The sequence below is a fragment of the Mustela putorius genome, unplaced genomic scaffold, assembly GCF_011764305.1.
Source record: "Mustela putorius furo isolate JIRA1106 unplaced genomic scaffold, ASM1176430v1.1 tig00000695_pilon_pilon_pilon, whole genome shotgun sequence".
NCBI classification, from domain to species: domain Eukaryota; kingdom Metazoa; phylum Chordata; class Mammalia; order Carnivora; family Mustelidae; genus Mustela; species Mustela putorius.
The window spans coordinates 10,451,574-10,469,751 of record NW_025421447.1 but is presented as its reverse complement, the minus strand read 5'-3'; the positions used below and the strand labels follow the sequence as shown (position 1 = coordinate 10,469,751).

General features: G+C 39.9%; 1 protein-coding gene across 2 annotated transcripts in view; it reads right to left on the bottom strand.

The window, feature by feature from the left end:
• The window catches only part of MAP2K4 (mitogen-activated protein kinase kinase 4), a 130,413-nt gene that overhangs the window by 85,764 nt on the left and 26,471 nt on the right, over positions 1–18,178 (bottom strand). For both annotated transcript variants that reach the window (XM_045083403.1, XM_045083404.1), the window contains one exon: positions 11,043–11,145. In XM_045083403.1, the coding sequence (XP_044939338.1) occupies positions 11,043–11,145 (103 nt within the window). The remainder of the gene's footprint in view (positions 1–11,042; positions 11,146–18,178) is intronic.

The window sequence follows — 18,178 nt, the reverse complement described above, 5'->3', positions numbered from 1 at the left end:
AGAAGTTCAAGAATGAGAAGCATCAGTTAGGGATGAGGGATGAGGGTAACTCCAAGGGCAATATTATAATCTACATATGGTACAATTAGATCCCTGGATTCCCCCAACCAGGTGATGATCTCTCCATTCCCTCAGCTGGTAAACAAGGCTGTATACTGTAGAGAAATTACCAGAAGAAAATGTAGTAAGGCGGATTAAGCAAGCACCTATACAGCAGATGTACACACAGCCTCCTGTGGTTAGATCTACAGCAGACTTTTAGCAGCTTGACATACATACCTTCTCTCAGCAACCCAAGCTAATCCCCTTCTCACTTCTTCCTCCTCTAGGAGGAAAAAGAGAGAGAGAGAGATTTGCCCTGAGAAAAGAGAAGTCCTCCAGATCTGACATCTGGGAATCTTCCAAAGGAAATAATCAGACCTCTCTCCTTCACCTCACCATGAGTTCTACCAATAAAACCACAAAGGTAGTTCTAATCAACTTTCTGTTGCCTTAGTGTGTGTGTATGTGTGTGTGTATGTGTGTGTGTGAGAGAGAGACAGAGAGAGAGAGACAAACAAGGATCAAAAAAGGTAAGAACAAAGAAGTGAAAATACATAGAAAGTTGAAGGACAGAAAAGGTTAAGAAAACTAGGCACGCAAAACTAAGAGGTGCAAAGCCTGAAGTAGGGTTCTAGTCAGAGAGCTCCTGGAAAAGAGAAAATAAAAAGAGAAGAATAAATCGTGTACTCTAGAATGAAAGATAGTGGCTTGAAAGAGACCACACCAAGAGCTCAGTGGAAGGAAAGAAGAAAGGAAGGAGCAGAGAAAAGAAAGGGAAATAAAACAAAAGAAAAAAAGTGAGATTTCAGATATGGGTGAGAAAGTCCAACCCTACAGTCATCCACAAAGGGAAAAAACAGATCACATTCCAAAATCCAGGAATCAAAATGGCATATAAGTTTTTAATATTAACTCTGGAAGGTTGAAAATATCAGAGCAAAGCCTTCAAAACTCTGAAGGACAACTTCTACTTGGGAATTCTAAAGCCAATAAAGTTACTAATCTATCAAGAGGGTTAGCTAAAGGAATTTTCGGACCTGCAAAGACCCAAAAACCCCACTGACTACGGAAGAAAATTTATCTCAAGAAGCTATTAGAAGATATAATCCCTCAAAATGGAGGGAAACTAAAAACCAATGAAAGAAAGAAAGAAAGAAGACAGACAGACATGAAATCCCAAGCCAGGGGAATCAAAATCAGGAGCGTATCACAGGCATTCACAAACCAATGCCAACAGCCACGAAGCAGGCCTAACATGCAACCACTTCAGATGACAGCAAGATTACAGCTGGGTATACAACTCTTAAAAAAGAACTGAATGATCACCTACTGTCCTATGTTGAGAGAAGATTCACAGTGCATCATTAAATAGAGCAATTAGGGACGCCTAGGTGGCTCAGTGGGTTAAGCTCCTACCTTTGGCTCAGGTCATAATCTCAGGGTCCTGGGATCAGGTCCCACATTGGGCCTCTCTGCTCAGCATGGGGCCTGCTTCCCCCTCTCTCTCTGCCTGGCTCTCTGCCTACTTGAGATCTCTCTGTCAAATAAATAAATAAGACAACTTTTTAAAAAATTGAAAAAAAAATAAGGCAACTATTAACTCTGAGGAAAACAAATTTGAACAAGAACAATAATGTAATCTTACTGACTCAGTTGTAAATGATAATAAAAAAGAACACTCTGGGGCTCAGTGGATTAAGCCTCTGCCTTCGGCTCAGGTCATGATCTCAGGGTCCTGGGATTGAGCCCTACATAGGGCCCTCTGCTCAGGAGGGAGCCTGCTTCCCCCTCTCTCTGCCTGCCTCTCTGCCTACCTGTGATCTCTCTCTCTGTCAAATAAATAAATGAATAAATCTTTAAAAAATAAAAAGAAAAAACATTTTGAAAAAATATGTCTCCTTTCTATAGTATAACTCCTTATTTATAGAGAGGTTTCCAGAAATATGCCTACAATACAAAGACAAAGGACTTCTATAACATTCTGAACTATATCAGAACTCAGAGTCTTGCTGTCAGATCAGAAACAGTTGAAAAACTCATAAAAAACAAAGGAATCAGACATTTCTTTAAAGAGCAGAACTCTGCAACTCTACAGGTTAAAGAATCAGGGACACCTTCCAATGTCAGCCTAAGTCTCTGGCTCAAGAACAAAGACACTTTAGAACACAAAAACTAAATTCGTTTTTAGTAGACATGCAACTCGACAGCATTCATTATTAATTTCTTTAAATATTCCAGAACTAACACCCAGTATCTCTGCTATAAACACCCAGCCTGAGCAGAATTATACTAGTGAATCTCCAAGGGTAGGAGGGCCATAAAGGATCAGTGCAACCACAGCTATCACCCCTATGCTCGGTTGAGAATCTCATCTCTTGTGAATCTCTAACATAAGGAAACGTAACACAACCATCAGGTGTACCAAGGTAGGATGTGGGACTAAGAAAAAGCTTAACCACCTCTGAACTTCAAGCACAATGATGCAAGCTCTGGTGGAAAATCTCACTCGCTGGGGTTATTCACTAGAGTCAAAAGGGAGAAATGGCAAAATGTCCATCAACATATGAACAGATAAACAAAATGCCATATATGAATTCAATGCTGTTCAAGCCTTAAAAAGGAAATTGTGACACATACTACAGTTGGAGAGAGTGTGCAGACATTATGTTGAGTGAAATAAGCCAGACACACACACACAAAAAAAACCACCAAATATTGTGTCATTCTGCTTCTACGAGGCACCTAGAATGACCAGATTCAGAGACTAAGTAGAACCAGGGCTGACAGGAAGAAGGAGGAGTAGTTAGTGTTTAACGAGTACACCTCCAGCTAGAGAAAATGAAAGCGTCCTGGAGGTACCTGGATGGTAATGGCAGCTGCACAATAATGTGACTATACTTAATGCCACTGAGCTGCACACTTGGGAATGGTTAAGATGGTAAATGTTGTGTTATGTATATTTAGAACAGGGAGTCAGAAAGAAAGAGCTGGCAGCAGTAAATCTAAACCAGTCAAAAATTAAAAGATCCCTTAGTATTTCATACATTTGGTGTTTCCAATTTTGGAGTACTACTTTGTACCTACAAGTATTTCTACCATGGCTGCCATTTTGTGAAAGTGCTTACCACAAAAGTGTAGTGATTCCAAATTACTACGACTCCATCGAAAAATCTCAGAGATGGGAAAAACACTTTGAAACTCATGTAGATTTCAGAGATGTTCTAATGGGCTACTTTAGGGAATGAGGGCAGTCAAGACTACAGAGCCCTCTCTGTAGTCATCAGAAACACTTAATCTACAACGTTTGTCCTTAACGTTTTATCTGAAGAAAGTAGCACAAAACTGGGTTTCCCTCCCTCCCCTAAATCATCATCTAAAATAACAAAAGTCATGGGGTGCCTGGGTGACTCAGTTTGTTAAGAATCCAGCTCATGATCTCAGGGTCTTGAGATCAAGCCCCATGTTGGGCTCTGCACCAGGCTTGGAGGCTGCTTAAAATTCACTCTCCCCCTCTGCCCTTCCCCTCCTATTCCCTCTCTCTATCAAAAAAATAAATAAAATAATGAAAATCACTATTCTAATTCAACAACTGAATTGACATCAAAATGCTAAGTGACATACTCAAGGTCACATGGATGATGATGATGATGATGCTAAGAAAGAAACCAGGACTTTAATATTAACTAAAATGGTTAATTCAAAACAATAAAGTTGAAAAGATAAAGTATGCATAATTTAACTGGGAATAGTGGCTAGATAATTTGTAATTGATGTTCTATGCTTTACAATAAAGCTGTACTGGGTAGAATTATCATGAAATTAAGAATACCATTAGTTGTTAACTGGGACTTTAAAACTTATCTAAAACTACTTCCTAGATATTCGATAGCTCAGCTGAGCCTCGCTGTGCTCAAATGTAATGAAGATAAATGAGATCCCAGACATCTTCTTGGTCTCAACAAAGAGATTCCTTTAAACTTAGAACATATGGTTTCAAAATGTTTAGCTCAAGCCCCAAAACCTATCTCTCCTCATCATTATTTATTTCTCATGTCAGCATTCAAGCTAGTGTTTCGTCTTGTACAATTCTGATATGTTGTGAAGATAAAAGGGCTGTTCTTTCAGGGTAACAATTGTATTTGGTGCATTCTCAGTGATGCAGTGCACTGAGAACACTCGAACATTACTCAGTGTGAGGAAAGCACAGAACTAACAGTAGAATATCTAACTTTGTTCATGTCAAGTTGATATACAGAACAGGACTATGGCACCAGTCTGCCACATCTGTAACAATATCTCTGTGGTATCAGAGAAACCTATGGCACTTTCTATAATCCAATCCTGACAGATATTAAAAGGCAGCCACACATTTTTGCTTTAGCTTTTCCTTTTATACTCTCTATTTTTACAGCTTAATATTCCATTTAAAGAGCCAAAGGACAAAAGGTTAACATCTGCTACATTCAGGTAATAGTTTCAAAAGTCTCTATCACAATACTTTTCTCTCAATGTCTATGCTACCTAGAGCAATCTCCACATTTAATGCAATCCCCATCAGATTCCATCAGCTTTTTTCAAAGAAATGGAACAAATAATCCTAAAATCTGTATGGAACCAGAAAAGACCCCGAATAGCCAGAGGAATGTTGAAAAAGAAAACCAAAGCTGATGGCATCAGAATTCCAGGCTTCAAGCTCTATTACAAAGCTGTCATCATCAGGACAGTATGGTACTGGCACAAAAACAGACAAGAAGATCAATGGAACAAAACAGAGAGCCCAGAAATAGACCCTCAACTCTATGGTCAACTAATCTTCAACAAAACAGGAAAGAATGTCCAATGGAAAAAGGACAGTCTTTTCAACAAATGGTGTTGGGAAAACTGTACAGCCACATGCAGAAGAATGAAACTGGACCATTTCCTTACACCACAGACAAAAACAGACTCCAAATGGATGCAAGACCTCAATGTGAGACAGGATTCCTTCAAAATCCTTGAGGCCAACCTCTTCAATCTCAGCCACAGCAACTTCTTCCTAGAAACATCACCAAAGGCAAGGGAAGCAAGGGCAAAAATGACTATTGGGACTTCATCAAGATCAAAAGCTTTTGCACAACAAAGGAAACAGTCAACAAAACCAAAAGACAACTGACAGAATGGGAGAAGATATTCACAAATGACATATCAGATAAAGGGCTAGTATCCAAAATCTATAAAGAACTTAACAAACTCAACACCCAAAAAACAAATAAACCAATCAACGAGAAATGGGCAGAAGACATGAACAGACATTTCTGCAAAGAAGACATCCAAATAGCCAATAGACACATGAAAAAATGTTCCACATCACTTGGCATCAGGGAAATACAAATCAAAACCTCAATGAGATACCACCTCACACCAGTTAGAATGGGTAAAATTAACAAATCAGGAAACGACAGATGTTGGCGAGAATGCGGAGAAAGGGGAACCCTCCTACACTTTTGGTGGGAAATACAAATCAAAACCTCAATGAGATACCACCTCACACCAGTTAGAATGGGTAAAATTAACAAATCAGGAAACGACAGATGTTGGCGAGAATGCGGAGAAAGGGGAACCCTCCTACACTTTTGGTGGGAATGCAAGCTGGTGCAGCCACTCTGGAAAACAGTATGGAGGTTCCTCAAGAAAAAGCTGAAAATAGAGCTACCCTACGACCCAGCAATCGTACTACTGGGTATTTACCTTAAAGATACAAATGTAGTGATCCGAAGGGGCACGTGCACCCCAATGTTTATAGCAGCAATGTCCACAATAGCCAAACTATGGAAAGAACCTAGATGTTCATTAACAGATGAATGGATAAAGAAGATATGAATACACACACACACACACACACACACACACACACACACACAATGGAATACTATGCAGCCATCAGAAAATAAAATCTTGCCATTTGTAATGACAAAGATGGAACTAGAGGGTATTATGCTAAGCGAAATAAGTCAATCAGAGAAAGACAATTATCATATGATCTCGCTGATATGAGAAGTTTGAGAAACAAGGCAGAGGATCATGGGGAAGAGAGGGGAAAATGAAACAAAACAAAACCAGAGAGGAAGACAAACCATAAGAGTCTCTTAACCTCAGGAAACAAACTGAGGGCTTCTGGAGTGGAGGGAGGTGGGAGGGATGGGCTGGCTGGGCAATGGACACTGGGGAGGGTATGTGCTGTGGTGAGCGCTGTTAACTGTGTAAGACTGATGAATCACAGACCTGTACTCCTCAAACAAGTAATACATTATATGTTAATAATAATAACAAAATAAAATAAAATGTAAATACAAAAAAAGAAAAAATATACTTTTTTCTCTTTTAATGTGTTAGAAATACTTATTAATTTCTATCAGTGATAATTAAGAACCTACGCTTCCTGGTCAGGGTGTCTCCTCATTCTCTAAGGACTCACAGGAAAAGAACAGTGGGGGGAATAAACAGAAAAGAAACAGTGAAGAAAGAGAGATTTTGGCAAATTTCTGAATGCCTGAGAGCAGACAAAAGTGTGTGGCAAAGCAAAAACTAATCAAGTCCAAGAGAAGGGACTTCATAGTCTCAGAGACTTACCAGCCACCTGCAATAGAAGACCTTATTGAGATCCTTATTGAGATCCAAAAAAAAAAATTTTTTTTGATGAAGTAATCTACTTACATGATGATATTAAAGAATTATTTATTCTACTAGATGTAACAGTGGTATTTTGATGTTTTTAAAAAGAAGTCCTTATCTTATAGAAATACACCTCAAAATAGTTATAGGTGGAATGATGTCTGAAGCTTGGTTAAAAATAAGGAGGGTGGAGGAACAGACAAAATCAGTCTTGGCCACATTAACAACTGAAGCTGATTGATAAATACAAGATCCAGCTATCGCTCTCTAGTTCTCGATATGTTTGCAGTTAAAACAAACAAACAGTAATAGGGGTGGCCTGCCTGGCTCAGTCAGTGGAGCATGTGACTCTTGATCTGGGGGTTGTGAACTGGAGCCCCATGTTGGGTGCGGAGTTACTTAAAAATAAAATCTTTTAAAAAATGTAAACTTCTTTAAAATTTGAACCCTGCCCATCACTTAAAAAAGAGGAGGGGGGAGAACTTCCTTAAAAAAAAAAAAGTACCACCCATAACACATGGTAGGAGGGGAACATGCAGCAGAGATGAGAAATAAACAATGATCCCAACACAACTGCAGAGAGGATGCAAAGTTAAAGGTATGAACACCTAGAAGTAGAAGAGTTCATTAAAATTCTTTCTATAAGAAAGATCTAGTCAGTTCCTCCTCTTCTCTGCACCTTTTCCCCAAAACAGAAAGAGGGCATGACCTTAAGGAAAATAAACATATTATCTGGAGAGAATGAATCCTCCTAGGGTGATTGTTGGCCTTAATCATTCTGGCATCTGAATATTCCTGGCCTAACAGCCATCTCTCAAACCATTCACAGAGAAGCAGTCAGGTCCACCAGCTGACCACCTGTGCCAGAGCTACCAAGAAGCCTTCTAATTTCCTCGTCCTCAACTATCAAAGGGCAACCCAGAATTACAAGACACATGGAAAAATATAACACAAAGAAGAAAAACAAGATTAAAGAAAAACTGACCCTTGAAGAAATGGATTGCCTAGTGGATAGAAAAGAACTTCAAAATTCCAGATTTTACAACCATGATAAAAGAATAAGATGCTAAGAAGAAGCCACAATCAACTACTGGAAGTTAAAGTCAATTGCCAAAACAGAATACTTCATACAAGGATCAGAAAAGAAAGGGGGAGCCTGGTGGCTCAGTCAGTTAAGCATCCAACTCTTGACTTTGACTCGGGTCAGGATCTCAGGGTGGTGAGACTGACCCTGACCCTGACGCTGACCCTGACATCAGACTCTGCACTGGGGGTGGAGCCTGGTTAAGATTCTCTCTCTTCATCTCATTCTACCCTCCTCTGCTCCTTTCCCCACCCTGTTCCTTCACTTGTGCTCTCTTTCTAGAAAGAAAGGAAGGAAGGAGGGAGGAGAGGAGGGAGGGAAATCTGTAGAGAAGGAAAACAAAACGATAAAAAGTATGAAAAAAAAGTCACAGATTCAGGAAATGCAGAAAGTCCAGTGTCCAGACAACAGGAGACTATGAAAAACATGAAGGAATCAATCAAAAAAAAAAAAGCAAAATTTTTTCAGAAAGAGATACATGGATCTTGAAACTAAAATTGTTCTTCTAGAGTACAGAAGGATGATCCAGACCTAGATGTATCTTCATATAACTAAAGAACACCAAGAATAAAGGGAAAAAAATGCTATAAGTTTCCAGTGATAGAAATAGGTAATCTGTAAGTAACATCTCTGCTATAATTAAACAAATCTACACATAGTCCCCAAAACTTATCTTCTACTTCCACTCTCCAGAATACCACTCTCCCTTCTCTACATGTCTTTCAAAATCTAATTCAAATCTTGTTCCTCTGTGAAGTGTCTCACCGAGCTGTTTATCCTAAAGTGATCTTACCCCCTCCTGCACCATTCATGTGACATTCAATCTGTATTACCTTATGCCTCACTTCTTGAACTGCTGTGCCCAACTGTTATTTCTTAGAATTTTATTTAAACTGTTGGTTCTCAGAAAATAAGGACATGTTCTTAAAATTTTAAATCTCCCACAGAATCTGCACCCAGGAGACATCAAATGCCAGGTGGCTGTGAAAGTAGTTCCTGGGGCATATCTTAACTCTGTTGCTTACATTTCGTCTTATCTTTTCCTAAATTCATGAGCAATTTTCTATTTATATCTGTAATTAAAATTCAAGGACATTTTAGAAGGGGGAAATACATGGAGGTGGCAGAGAGGTAGTTGTTTCAAACTCTCACACACTGCAAACTACCTACCCCACACAGTGACCCACAGCGGTTTAGTGCCTGACAGTACAGCTCAAAGGAAGAACACAAAAGGATCCCTTATGGAAGGGGGTGGGAAGGTAGAGAAGATAGGCTGCCCTAAGTAGTGAAACAATTATCTTTGACCAATATCAATATTAGTAGTTACCTGCTCCTGATCGATATAACAGACCAGTCCAATAATAATAGTGAAATGAGGTCTGGGTCTAAAATTTTTACATACCAGAATCAAAATCTAAAGATTCTACATGAAGTAAAAAGGCTTATTACCATGTCCTCTCAAACTTTCAACATGTGCTGGGAAGGGACAAAAGATAAGAAACCTAGCTGGTTAAAGTGGTTAGGTTTAAAAAAAAAAAATTGATTGACTCAAATCTTAGAAGGAAGCTTTTTTTTCACCCAGTTTACAGTTTAGGGAGGGGGGGAAAAAAGATTTTCAATTCCATGAATTCCCAAAGGGAGAGAGTATAAGTACATAAATATTTTTGCAGTTCTAAACATAAGTCAGGTTGCCTTTCTTTGTGTCCAAGGGGCTTTAAAAAAAAAAAAAAAAGCTGATAAGTCTGGCAATAACCACCTATCTTTTCTGTCTTAAACTTCGAATACATGGTTCGGCTAGCAACCAAGGTAACAGAAGTGGACCATGTTCAAGAATTAGTTTTGTACTAGCTTTCACTAGAAATTCTAGGAAATGAGGAAGGAGGTTCTTTTAAGAATGTTTCCTTGCTGCCAGAGCTCTGACTAATTAAGAGGTACTAAGAGTTTCCTTCCTCAATATAGCCCCCACTCGATGTTTCAGAGGAGGTAAAAAGGCTGGGACTCAAAGCTGAGCTCCGACAAGAAATCTCATTAAGGACACCAGTCTAATAAAATTAAAAGACACTATTCCGAGGCAAATGAACTGTTACTCCAGTTTTCATTTGTTCTAAAGTTACAGGTGAAAGCCTAAAATCACAGACACACACATCTACATTGCTCCCTTCTACACGTTAATGTTTTAAAAATCACAATATATTTTCAGCACTCCTATTGCAGGACACGCTACCTTCTACCAATCTGTTACTGTTTGCAAATACGATGTATGCCAGACATCAAAAGGAAAGGAAACAGCAAAAAATGTGCCCTTTGGGAGAAGCATGAACATATTTGTAGCCTAACAGGACCTGAATAAAAATTGTTGAGGAATTACTAAAAACTATAAGATAATATATTCTGACTTCTTTTTTAACCATACCTTCCATCATTTGCTTTATTATTCTCAATATTATTCTCGATATTATTGTTCTTGATACCGGAACTAGGTAAAAATTATTTTTATGAATATAAAGGCAAAGCTACTGGCCTTGACCCTTCATGCTCACGATAGGTCTTATGGGGGGAAGGAGGGAGGCATCATTATTTAACACGACACTTCAATTCAAAGGTCTATAAATATTATTCTGAAGGTATTATTTTAAAGTAACAGATGTTTCTAATACTTTAAGTGACCTTCAGTAAGGTGCTAAAATATCATTTTTGTATTTTAATAAAAAATACTTAGGGGGAAAATATATATATTTAGGGAATAAATTTTTAAAATAATCACTGACAGCTATACGTACACATCACGTAGACCTATACACGTACACATTCTTTCAATGTACTGTGACACGGAAATCTTACAGGAATGTCATTTACTAAGAACAGGACTCCTCTTGATCCCCTAGTGAGAAGGGATGATTTGTGCAGATCTGCAGGGGAAAGGTACCTCTCCTAAATACCACTTACAACTTAACTGGAGACCCAGAAGGAAAAGTCTAAACAATATTCTCAGATTTCAACGTGAGGAAAATTGAAGAGATAGCAAATTATCTGGATCTTCAGCACTCTTTCCCTTCAAGTAAACTTTAACAAGGAAAACTGTGTCCACCTACTACAGACTACAGAATCAACAGCTTTCTAGTCAAGTTCAAACAGTAGTATTTCAAACAGCCTATAAGATCATGGAAATAACCAACACCTCGACTTCGAAAAAGTACACAAAACACAGTAACTTTGAAACCTCCGCTTGAGTTGAGCCTTGTAGTTGATTACCAGGAATACTCACATGTGTGGGTTTTGAACTCCTGTAGGGTTGGGATTCAGAGTAAACCTTGCTGTAGATTTGAAAGGTGGATTTGCAAAATTCAACTTCAGTGCTTTGCGTTTACCTAAGAAATAACAAATAAAAAGTAAAAGTTTCAAGTACTATAAAACAGATACTCTTCCGAGGGTATAAGAAATTCATACCCAAAAAGCAGAAAAATTTGTTTTAACACATAGTTAATATCATATTTTGGAAGGCAACAAAAAATTTCTCAGAATTAAGAACAAGTATATAAAAATGAACTGAAGCTATTATTAACCACAAATCACCCATTATCCTCCAATACAACAGAAAACGCTTCAAGTTTACAGTGTTCAGAGATGCTAACATTTTTGCAAAGGAGAATACCACTATAAAAATCATTTACCTCGACAGATAGACTGAAAAATACTAAAATAGTACCACCTTACCAGGGTTACCCTTCAACACCTTCATTTAATGAAAGGATTTCCCCCCAAACATAATATGAACACTTGAGTGAAGAATCCAGGAAGCAGTCTACAACCATAATGAGCTAAAATAAACACCAGGCCACTGTCAACTGCACAGTCACCACACAGGTATTTCAAATAATCTTATCTGGAGCAATGTCTTTGGGGTAGGGAGGTAAGGTAATCGTGTTTTATATAATATAAACAAAATCTGTCTGGTGGAGAAAAGCCAAAAAATTCAGAAAAGATAAAGCAAACAAAAATATACAAAATATTTTATATTTTATATATATTTTATATGTGTGTGTGTGTGTGTGTGTGTGTGTATCTAGAGAATATACAGGTTTTTTAAATATATGTGTATTACATACATTTCTAAGTCCAATTATCCCAAAATAATCACTGTCTCCTAGAAACTATTTTCTATTTGTAGATACACAATCAGACAATACATTTTGCAACATGCTTTACTCCTTGACCACGTTTCTTCGTATGTCAATAAATCCTACAAAATAATTTCTTTGGGATTGTTCTCGATGGAGACGCTTCAACATAGCTGGGTTTTTAAGCATCTGCAGCACATCTTAGTTTCGCACAAATGTTAAGGATACTTTTCCCAGCATCCACTCTTCCCAGTTTCTTATGCCTGTCTCTACCTTCTTAACTCCTCTGCAATCCAAACACTTCCCCACCCCAGAGGATTCGGAAGATGTATGAAGGGACTCATTCGGCTCGGCCTAGTGGTTTCAATATCTGCAAGCTTGAATGCACCACACCAGCTGGACAGGGGCACAGGCAAGAGCACAGAGCTGCTGGCCGGGGCTCCTGGATCTGCTCTCAGGCATGGACCTGTCGGCAGGAGAATGTGAATTCCCAAGAAGACCAGACACATCATTTTCAGAAGCAAGCACACTACAACATGAATTTCCCATGTAACTTGCCCACTCAGGTACCAAACATTTAAGTTTTATTTGACATCAAGTAGAGGGAGGACATTCAACCTACACATCCAAAAGGTACTCTTCTTGCAGCAAATTTAGCTGTATTAAAAAAGCAAAAGCAAACTCTGTATATTACCAAAAACGAAACAAAACAAAAAACCTTCAAAAAATTTAAATGAACGCTTGGGAAAATCCTTCCCATACAAAAGGAGAAACTCTAAGTATATAAAGATACCACACAAGTCAAGAAAAATAGAGAATTTGACAAGGGTGTGAACAGTAAAGCAAAACTGAGAAAAAATTATGGGGAGGGACTCACTAACACCAAAAACATTTGAAAGTTTTGTTCATATGAGGGGCGCCTGATCTGTCAAGTCTGTTAAGCAGCCGACTCTTGATTTCAGCTCAGGTCACAATGTCCTGGGCCTGGGACCCACATCAGGCTCCATGCTCAGTGGGGAGTCTGCTTGGGATTCTTTCTCTTCCTCTCCCTGCCCCCCTTCTCAAACCCTCCTACCCCACACACACTCCCTTGCTCTCTCAAATAAATAAATAAAATCTTTAAAAAAAAAGTTTCGTTCATATGAAATTGGCAAAGCATTGGTCTCATTTTACACGCACACCAATTTTTTTCAATGGTCATGTGTTCATCAACGTGCCCAGGTAAAGAAATCACAAGTACAATATATTGCTGGTTAAAAAGTAAATTGATGTAATATTTTTTTTTTAAGATTTTATTTATTTGACAGGGAAAGATCACAAGTAGGCAGAGAGGCAGGCAGAGAGAGAGAGAGAGGGAAGAAGGCTCCCCGCTGAGCAGAAAGCCCCATGCGGGACTCGATCCCAGGACCATGAGCCGTAGGCAGTGGCTTAACCCACTGAGCCACCCAGGTGCCCCGTAATATTTTTCTGATGAAAGGTTCAGCAATATACAACAAAAAACTTTCATGAAAATGTTCTTTTACTTCTTAGAGATTTGTCTTCAGGAAATATTTAAAGGCAGAGGACCCTCCCCAGGCCTTGTACCCTAATGGAATCTGCCTGGCAGGATCTGGAAACTGCTTGGGACTGCTGCCTTTCTTCCTTCAGTGCTCTCCCGCTTTGAATGGGTCTCTCTAGAACAGGGTTCCAAAGCCAGTCCCACTCCTGGTTTTTGCAAGCAAGTAACCGGTCTTGTTTCCAGGTCTGCAGAGGGAGAGGAATTCTGCGTCACAAGGGATTGTACTCTGTCTCGCCCACACCTGATGTGGATGCTTTTGATGAGGAGACTGAAGCCTGTGGAACTGATGGTGTCTCGATCAGATCTGAGTTCGCACTGACACCATAATGAGCTGCTAGTCTGGGAGCCGCTGGAGCAGGATGAACGTACTTTGTACACGGGGCAGGTGTGTACCATGAGTGAGATGTAAGTGAAAACGGTGGCCCTCAAAGACAACAGGTCCTAACCAATCCCTGGAACCTATAAATGCTACTGTATAGGACAAAGTTTATGGAGATAAAATTAAGGTAAGGACTTTGTAATCATAAATCTGAATGAGCTCAAATGCCCAAATCAAAAGCTGACCACCACCTGTGTGTCTGACCCACCACAATCTCTATATGGTGAAAAACTGAAAACACACTGGAATCAAAGGCAGGACAATAACAGAACAAAGCAGCATTATGAAAACCACCCAGAGAAAAACACCAAAATTGGCCCTTTCTTCAAAAGCTCACTTTGAGGGGACAGTAGCTATCCTCTGCAGGCAGATAAAATCTATTACGATAATTAAAACTCACTTAAACAGTTTCCTTCAAAATAAATATTTATATAAATACACACACATACACAGATTCCTTCTCAGCATGGCATTCATATTTAAACAAAATAAACTGGGCCTTAAAGGACATTTCCTGCATAAATGGACAAACACACAAATGCAACACAAAGTAGCTTACATAAGCTAGATGTGGGCACACTCCACACTTTACATCTGCAATGATCCTGAGAGCCATCCAAGCATATGTTCTGATCATTCACCAACAAAACATGCTAAATAATTCTAGAAAAGTTCACAGCCTAAGCAGAGCTGACTCAGAACCTGAAACTGGTGTCGGAGGGGTAGAGGTTAAGGTCAAGCAAACTACGTGGGCTCTCCCAGCAGGGCTCTGCACTCGCCAAAGGATGATCATTTTGAGATGAACTAACACGGCAGTCTTGAGGAGGAGAAGGAAGACCCCAGTCGGTCAAGCATGAGATTCAGGGAGAAGCACAAAGAGACCACTTTTACACTACTTGAGCAAGGCGATCTCTGGCTATTTAATGAGCATCCTCCCCATCCCCCATTTCTTCTTCTCCCATTCACTTTCTCTAAGGAAGAACTTTTATTAGAACTTGTCCTTCTCATCTTTCTCAAGGGCCCCCAGAACCTAACCCCTAAAGGCAACTATGCACTCAGTTATTTTTAACAACGAAACTATAAGCAAATATGACATTAGAGCAACATGGGTTTTGTTTTGTTTTTTTAAAGCCTGCAACAACTTCCACAGGGAATAAAGGGCATAAGGAAGAGACTGATACTACACTGTCCTGTGGAGAGTTTTAGAAGCTAACAGAGATTAAAATATTTGTACAATAAATGTTGATCAAGGAAGATTATTAATTTGTTATTATAATTCCCCCTTGGGTGAGACTACCAAATAATCAATTCCTAACCAGTCAACAGAGATAAACAGAGCCTCCCTTATATCTACAGCAGCACAGAAACCAGGCATGATCAAACATCTTAAATTATTCATATGGAAGGAGCTTCCTGTGAGAGAAGACTTCCTTGTATATTTAAAAACTTATTCAGTGCCTGATACAGAAAATGCTTTCGAATGTGTATTAGATCAGTCTAACAATAAATTTCACATGGAGAGCCCCAGACAACTCAGATGTGGGGCAAATCAGCTGGAATAAGTTTCTGCTGTTTATAACCCAGAACCCTGACTCTTTGGGACAACAGTATTTGTCCCTGTTCAACACACTGGGGGGATCAGAATCACAGCCGGCTCGATGCTGGGCAAATGGCTCAGCAGCCTCATGCCCCATTCAGCCACTCCAAGGACTGGGGCTCCACCTCTCTGTACCACCTCTGAAGTTCTGGTTTCAAAGTTCTGTCTTAAGAAAACATCCAGAAATTTTAAACAACCTTTCCAACACCATCCATATCCACCTTCCTCAGACTTCTCATCGGAGAAGCAGTCCCAAGGATGGGATCTTCAAGAAGATTCCAAACCATGATTCCGAAGAGTAAGGATTTGTCCAAGCATATCCACACCCACCTGAGAATGTTTTGCTCTTACTCTGACCGGAGCACAACGCAGGGACTCACAGAACACTGAAGGTGGAAGAAGACATCTTTCAACTTTATTTAGCTTCAGTGATTGGACAAAGAGCCCTGAATATTCTCCCTCCACTAACTTCTCAAGCAATACACACCTTTAACATCACTTTCCACAATCAGCTGAGCCGACCCAGTAGCTGAGGTCAATGTCAGTCAAAAATGCCATCCAAGGGGGCACCTGGGTGGCTCAGTGGGTTAAGCCTCTGCCTTCAGCTCGGGTCATGATCTCAGGGTCCTGGGATCAAGCCCCACATCAGGCTCTCTGCTCAGCAGGGAGCCTGCTTCCCCGCTTCTCTCTGCCTGCCTCTCTGCCTACTTGTGATTTTTCTCTCTCTCTCTCTGTCAAATAAATAAAATAGTAAAAAAAAAAAACCAAAATGCCATCCAAGGGCAGCAGAGAGTCTACCAACCAACCATGGATGATGGCCACTCTCTGCGGTCCAGGTTTCTAGAGACACCCCTCCCCAACCCTCCAAAAATGAGAAAAAAGCAGTATTTCCTAAGCACTATCTCTAGTTTCCAAAACATTAAAACCAGCCTGTTATCAGAGAGATCCTGTTCACACAGGATCCACCTTGTCACCCTTTCCCACCCTTCTCAAGCCTGTTCCCATCATCAAATTGGGAGTGATTTTCTGTTCTAAATGTCTATTGATTTATCTTTGAATTCTACCAATCACCTGTAACAGGTATAAAACAGCAGTTCAACCAATATTTACTGAATTAGAATTGTTTTTTGGGTTTTGTTTTGTTTTGTTTTGTTTTTACCATCATTGCACTACCCTCTCAAACAACCTAATGGGCTTATTTTCTTTTACATCATAGGAAAGCAAGATTCTGCTGTCCTTGCAGTCAGAATCAGACAGCCAGATTCTTCCCACCAACCAGTAAGAAAGGAGACCATCTCTAAACTATGGCAGTCGATCTACATATCTTCAACAACAGTGGTTTCACCAAATCTGAAAAAGCAACAGTAAAATTTCTTACTGTTGATGGCAGTAAAGATGACTGAAGAGCAACAGATGCATCTAGAAGGTGGCCTTTTTGATATAATGTTAGTGGATCATCAGGCATTATGTGATAGATTGTTACCAAAATAGCCAGCAACGAATCACCTCTTTACAACATGACTTTGCTGCTCCTCCTGTCAAGAGGTGGAGTCCATCTCCCTACTTCTTCAATCAGGCTGGGCTTTGGACTCACCATGACCCCAAGAATATAGCAGAAAGGACGTTGTAGGACTTCCAGAGCTAAGCCTTCCACGTTCACCCTCTTGGGAAGTGACCAAGTCTAAAGGTGAAGCAGCTCAGTCTAGCTTCTTGGGTGATGAAAATCCACATGCACCAAGAGGTCCAGAGGTCCCAGCCGTCCCACCTGAGCGTAGGCTCTACCAAAAGATCTACTAGCTAAACGCAGACACGTGACAGAGCTCGAGCGAGACCAGCACAACCACCACCCAACTAACAAGCAGAACCATAAAAACTAAACAGCTGCTCTTTAAAGCCACTGGTCAGAAGCCAAAGGAACTAGGGAGGAATCATCAAAAAGCAGTAAGAACCAGTCCCTCTTGTGTCTGCGCAATCCCAGTGCCAGCACAAGGGAGCTTCTAGAAGCTAGCACAAAAAAAGCGAGAACTGGCACTACAGTGTAGATGTCGCTCATAGAATACCTACAGAAACATGAGTGACTGACCTACCAGGAACCAGAGCATCCCAGCAGGGGCAGAGGGAAAAGAACTGCTGAAATTCTCATTTCCCCCTCGGCTCTATCTCTTAGTACCTCATTTTCAAAACAGAGTATCCAGAGTCACTTGTTAAATCTGCAATCACCAGTGATAAATTGAGGAACACAATTTTAACTAGGCAACTTCATATCCAAACAATCTCAGAAATGAGGAAATAAAACGGTAGAGAAGAACTTACCCTCATTCCGTTTTCTACCACAATTCCTACGTGGTGGGTGCCCTAAGCTATTGGATAGGCTCAAGTAAGTTGCGAGAGTAAGACAGGAAGGATGTGCGATTCGGAATCAGAAGAAAAGACGACTTTGTCCGTTTCCTCCCAGACTGGCATCTGGGTCAATTCGGGTAATAAACAGGCCACTGTCAGCTAATACTACTTCATTCCCCTCCTCTGCCAGCCTTTGATACGTAAGAATGAACAAGTTCTAAAAATTTATAAAAATCTAACGTAGAACTCTGAACTCCCATCAATAAAGGAAAACATGGTCATTCATCCATACAGCTAAGCAGTTTGGAAACTGGATTGTTCTGAGTTTAAGAAACCAAAGAGGGAAAGTGCCAACAGGCCTTTTTAGCACACAGTTCAACACTTCTGTGTGTAAGATGGTTTTGGGGGA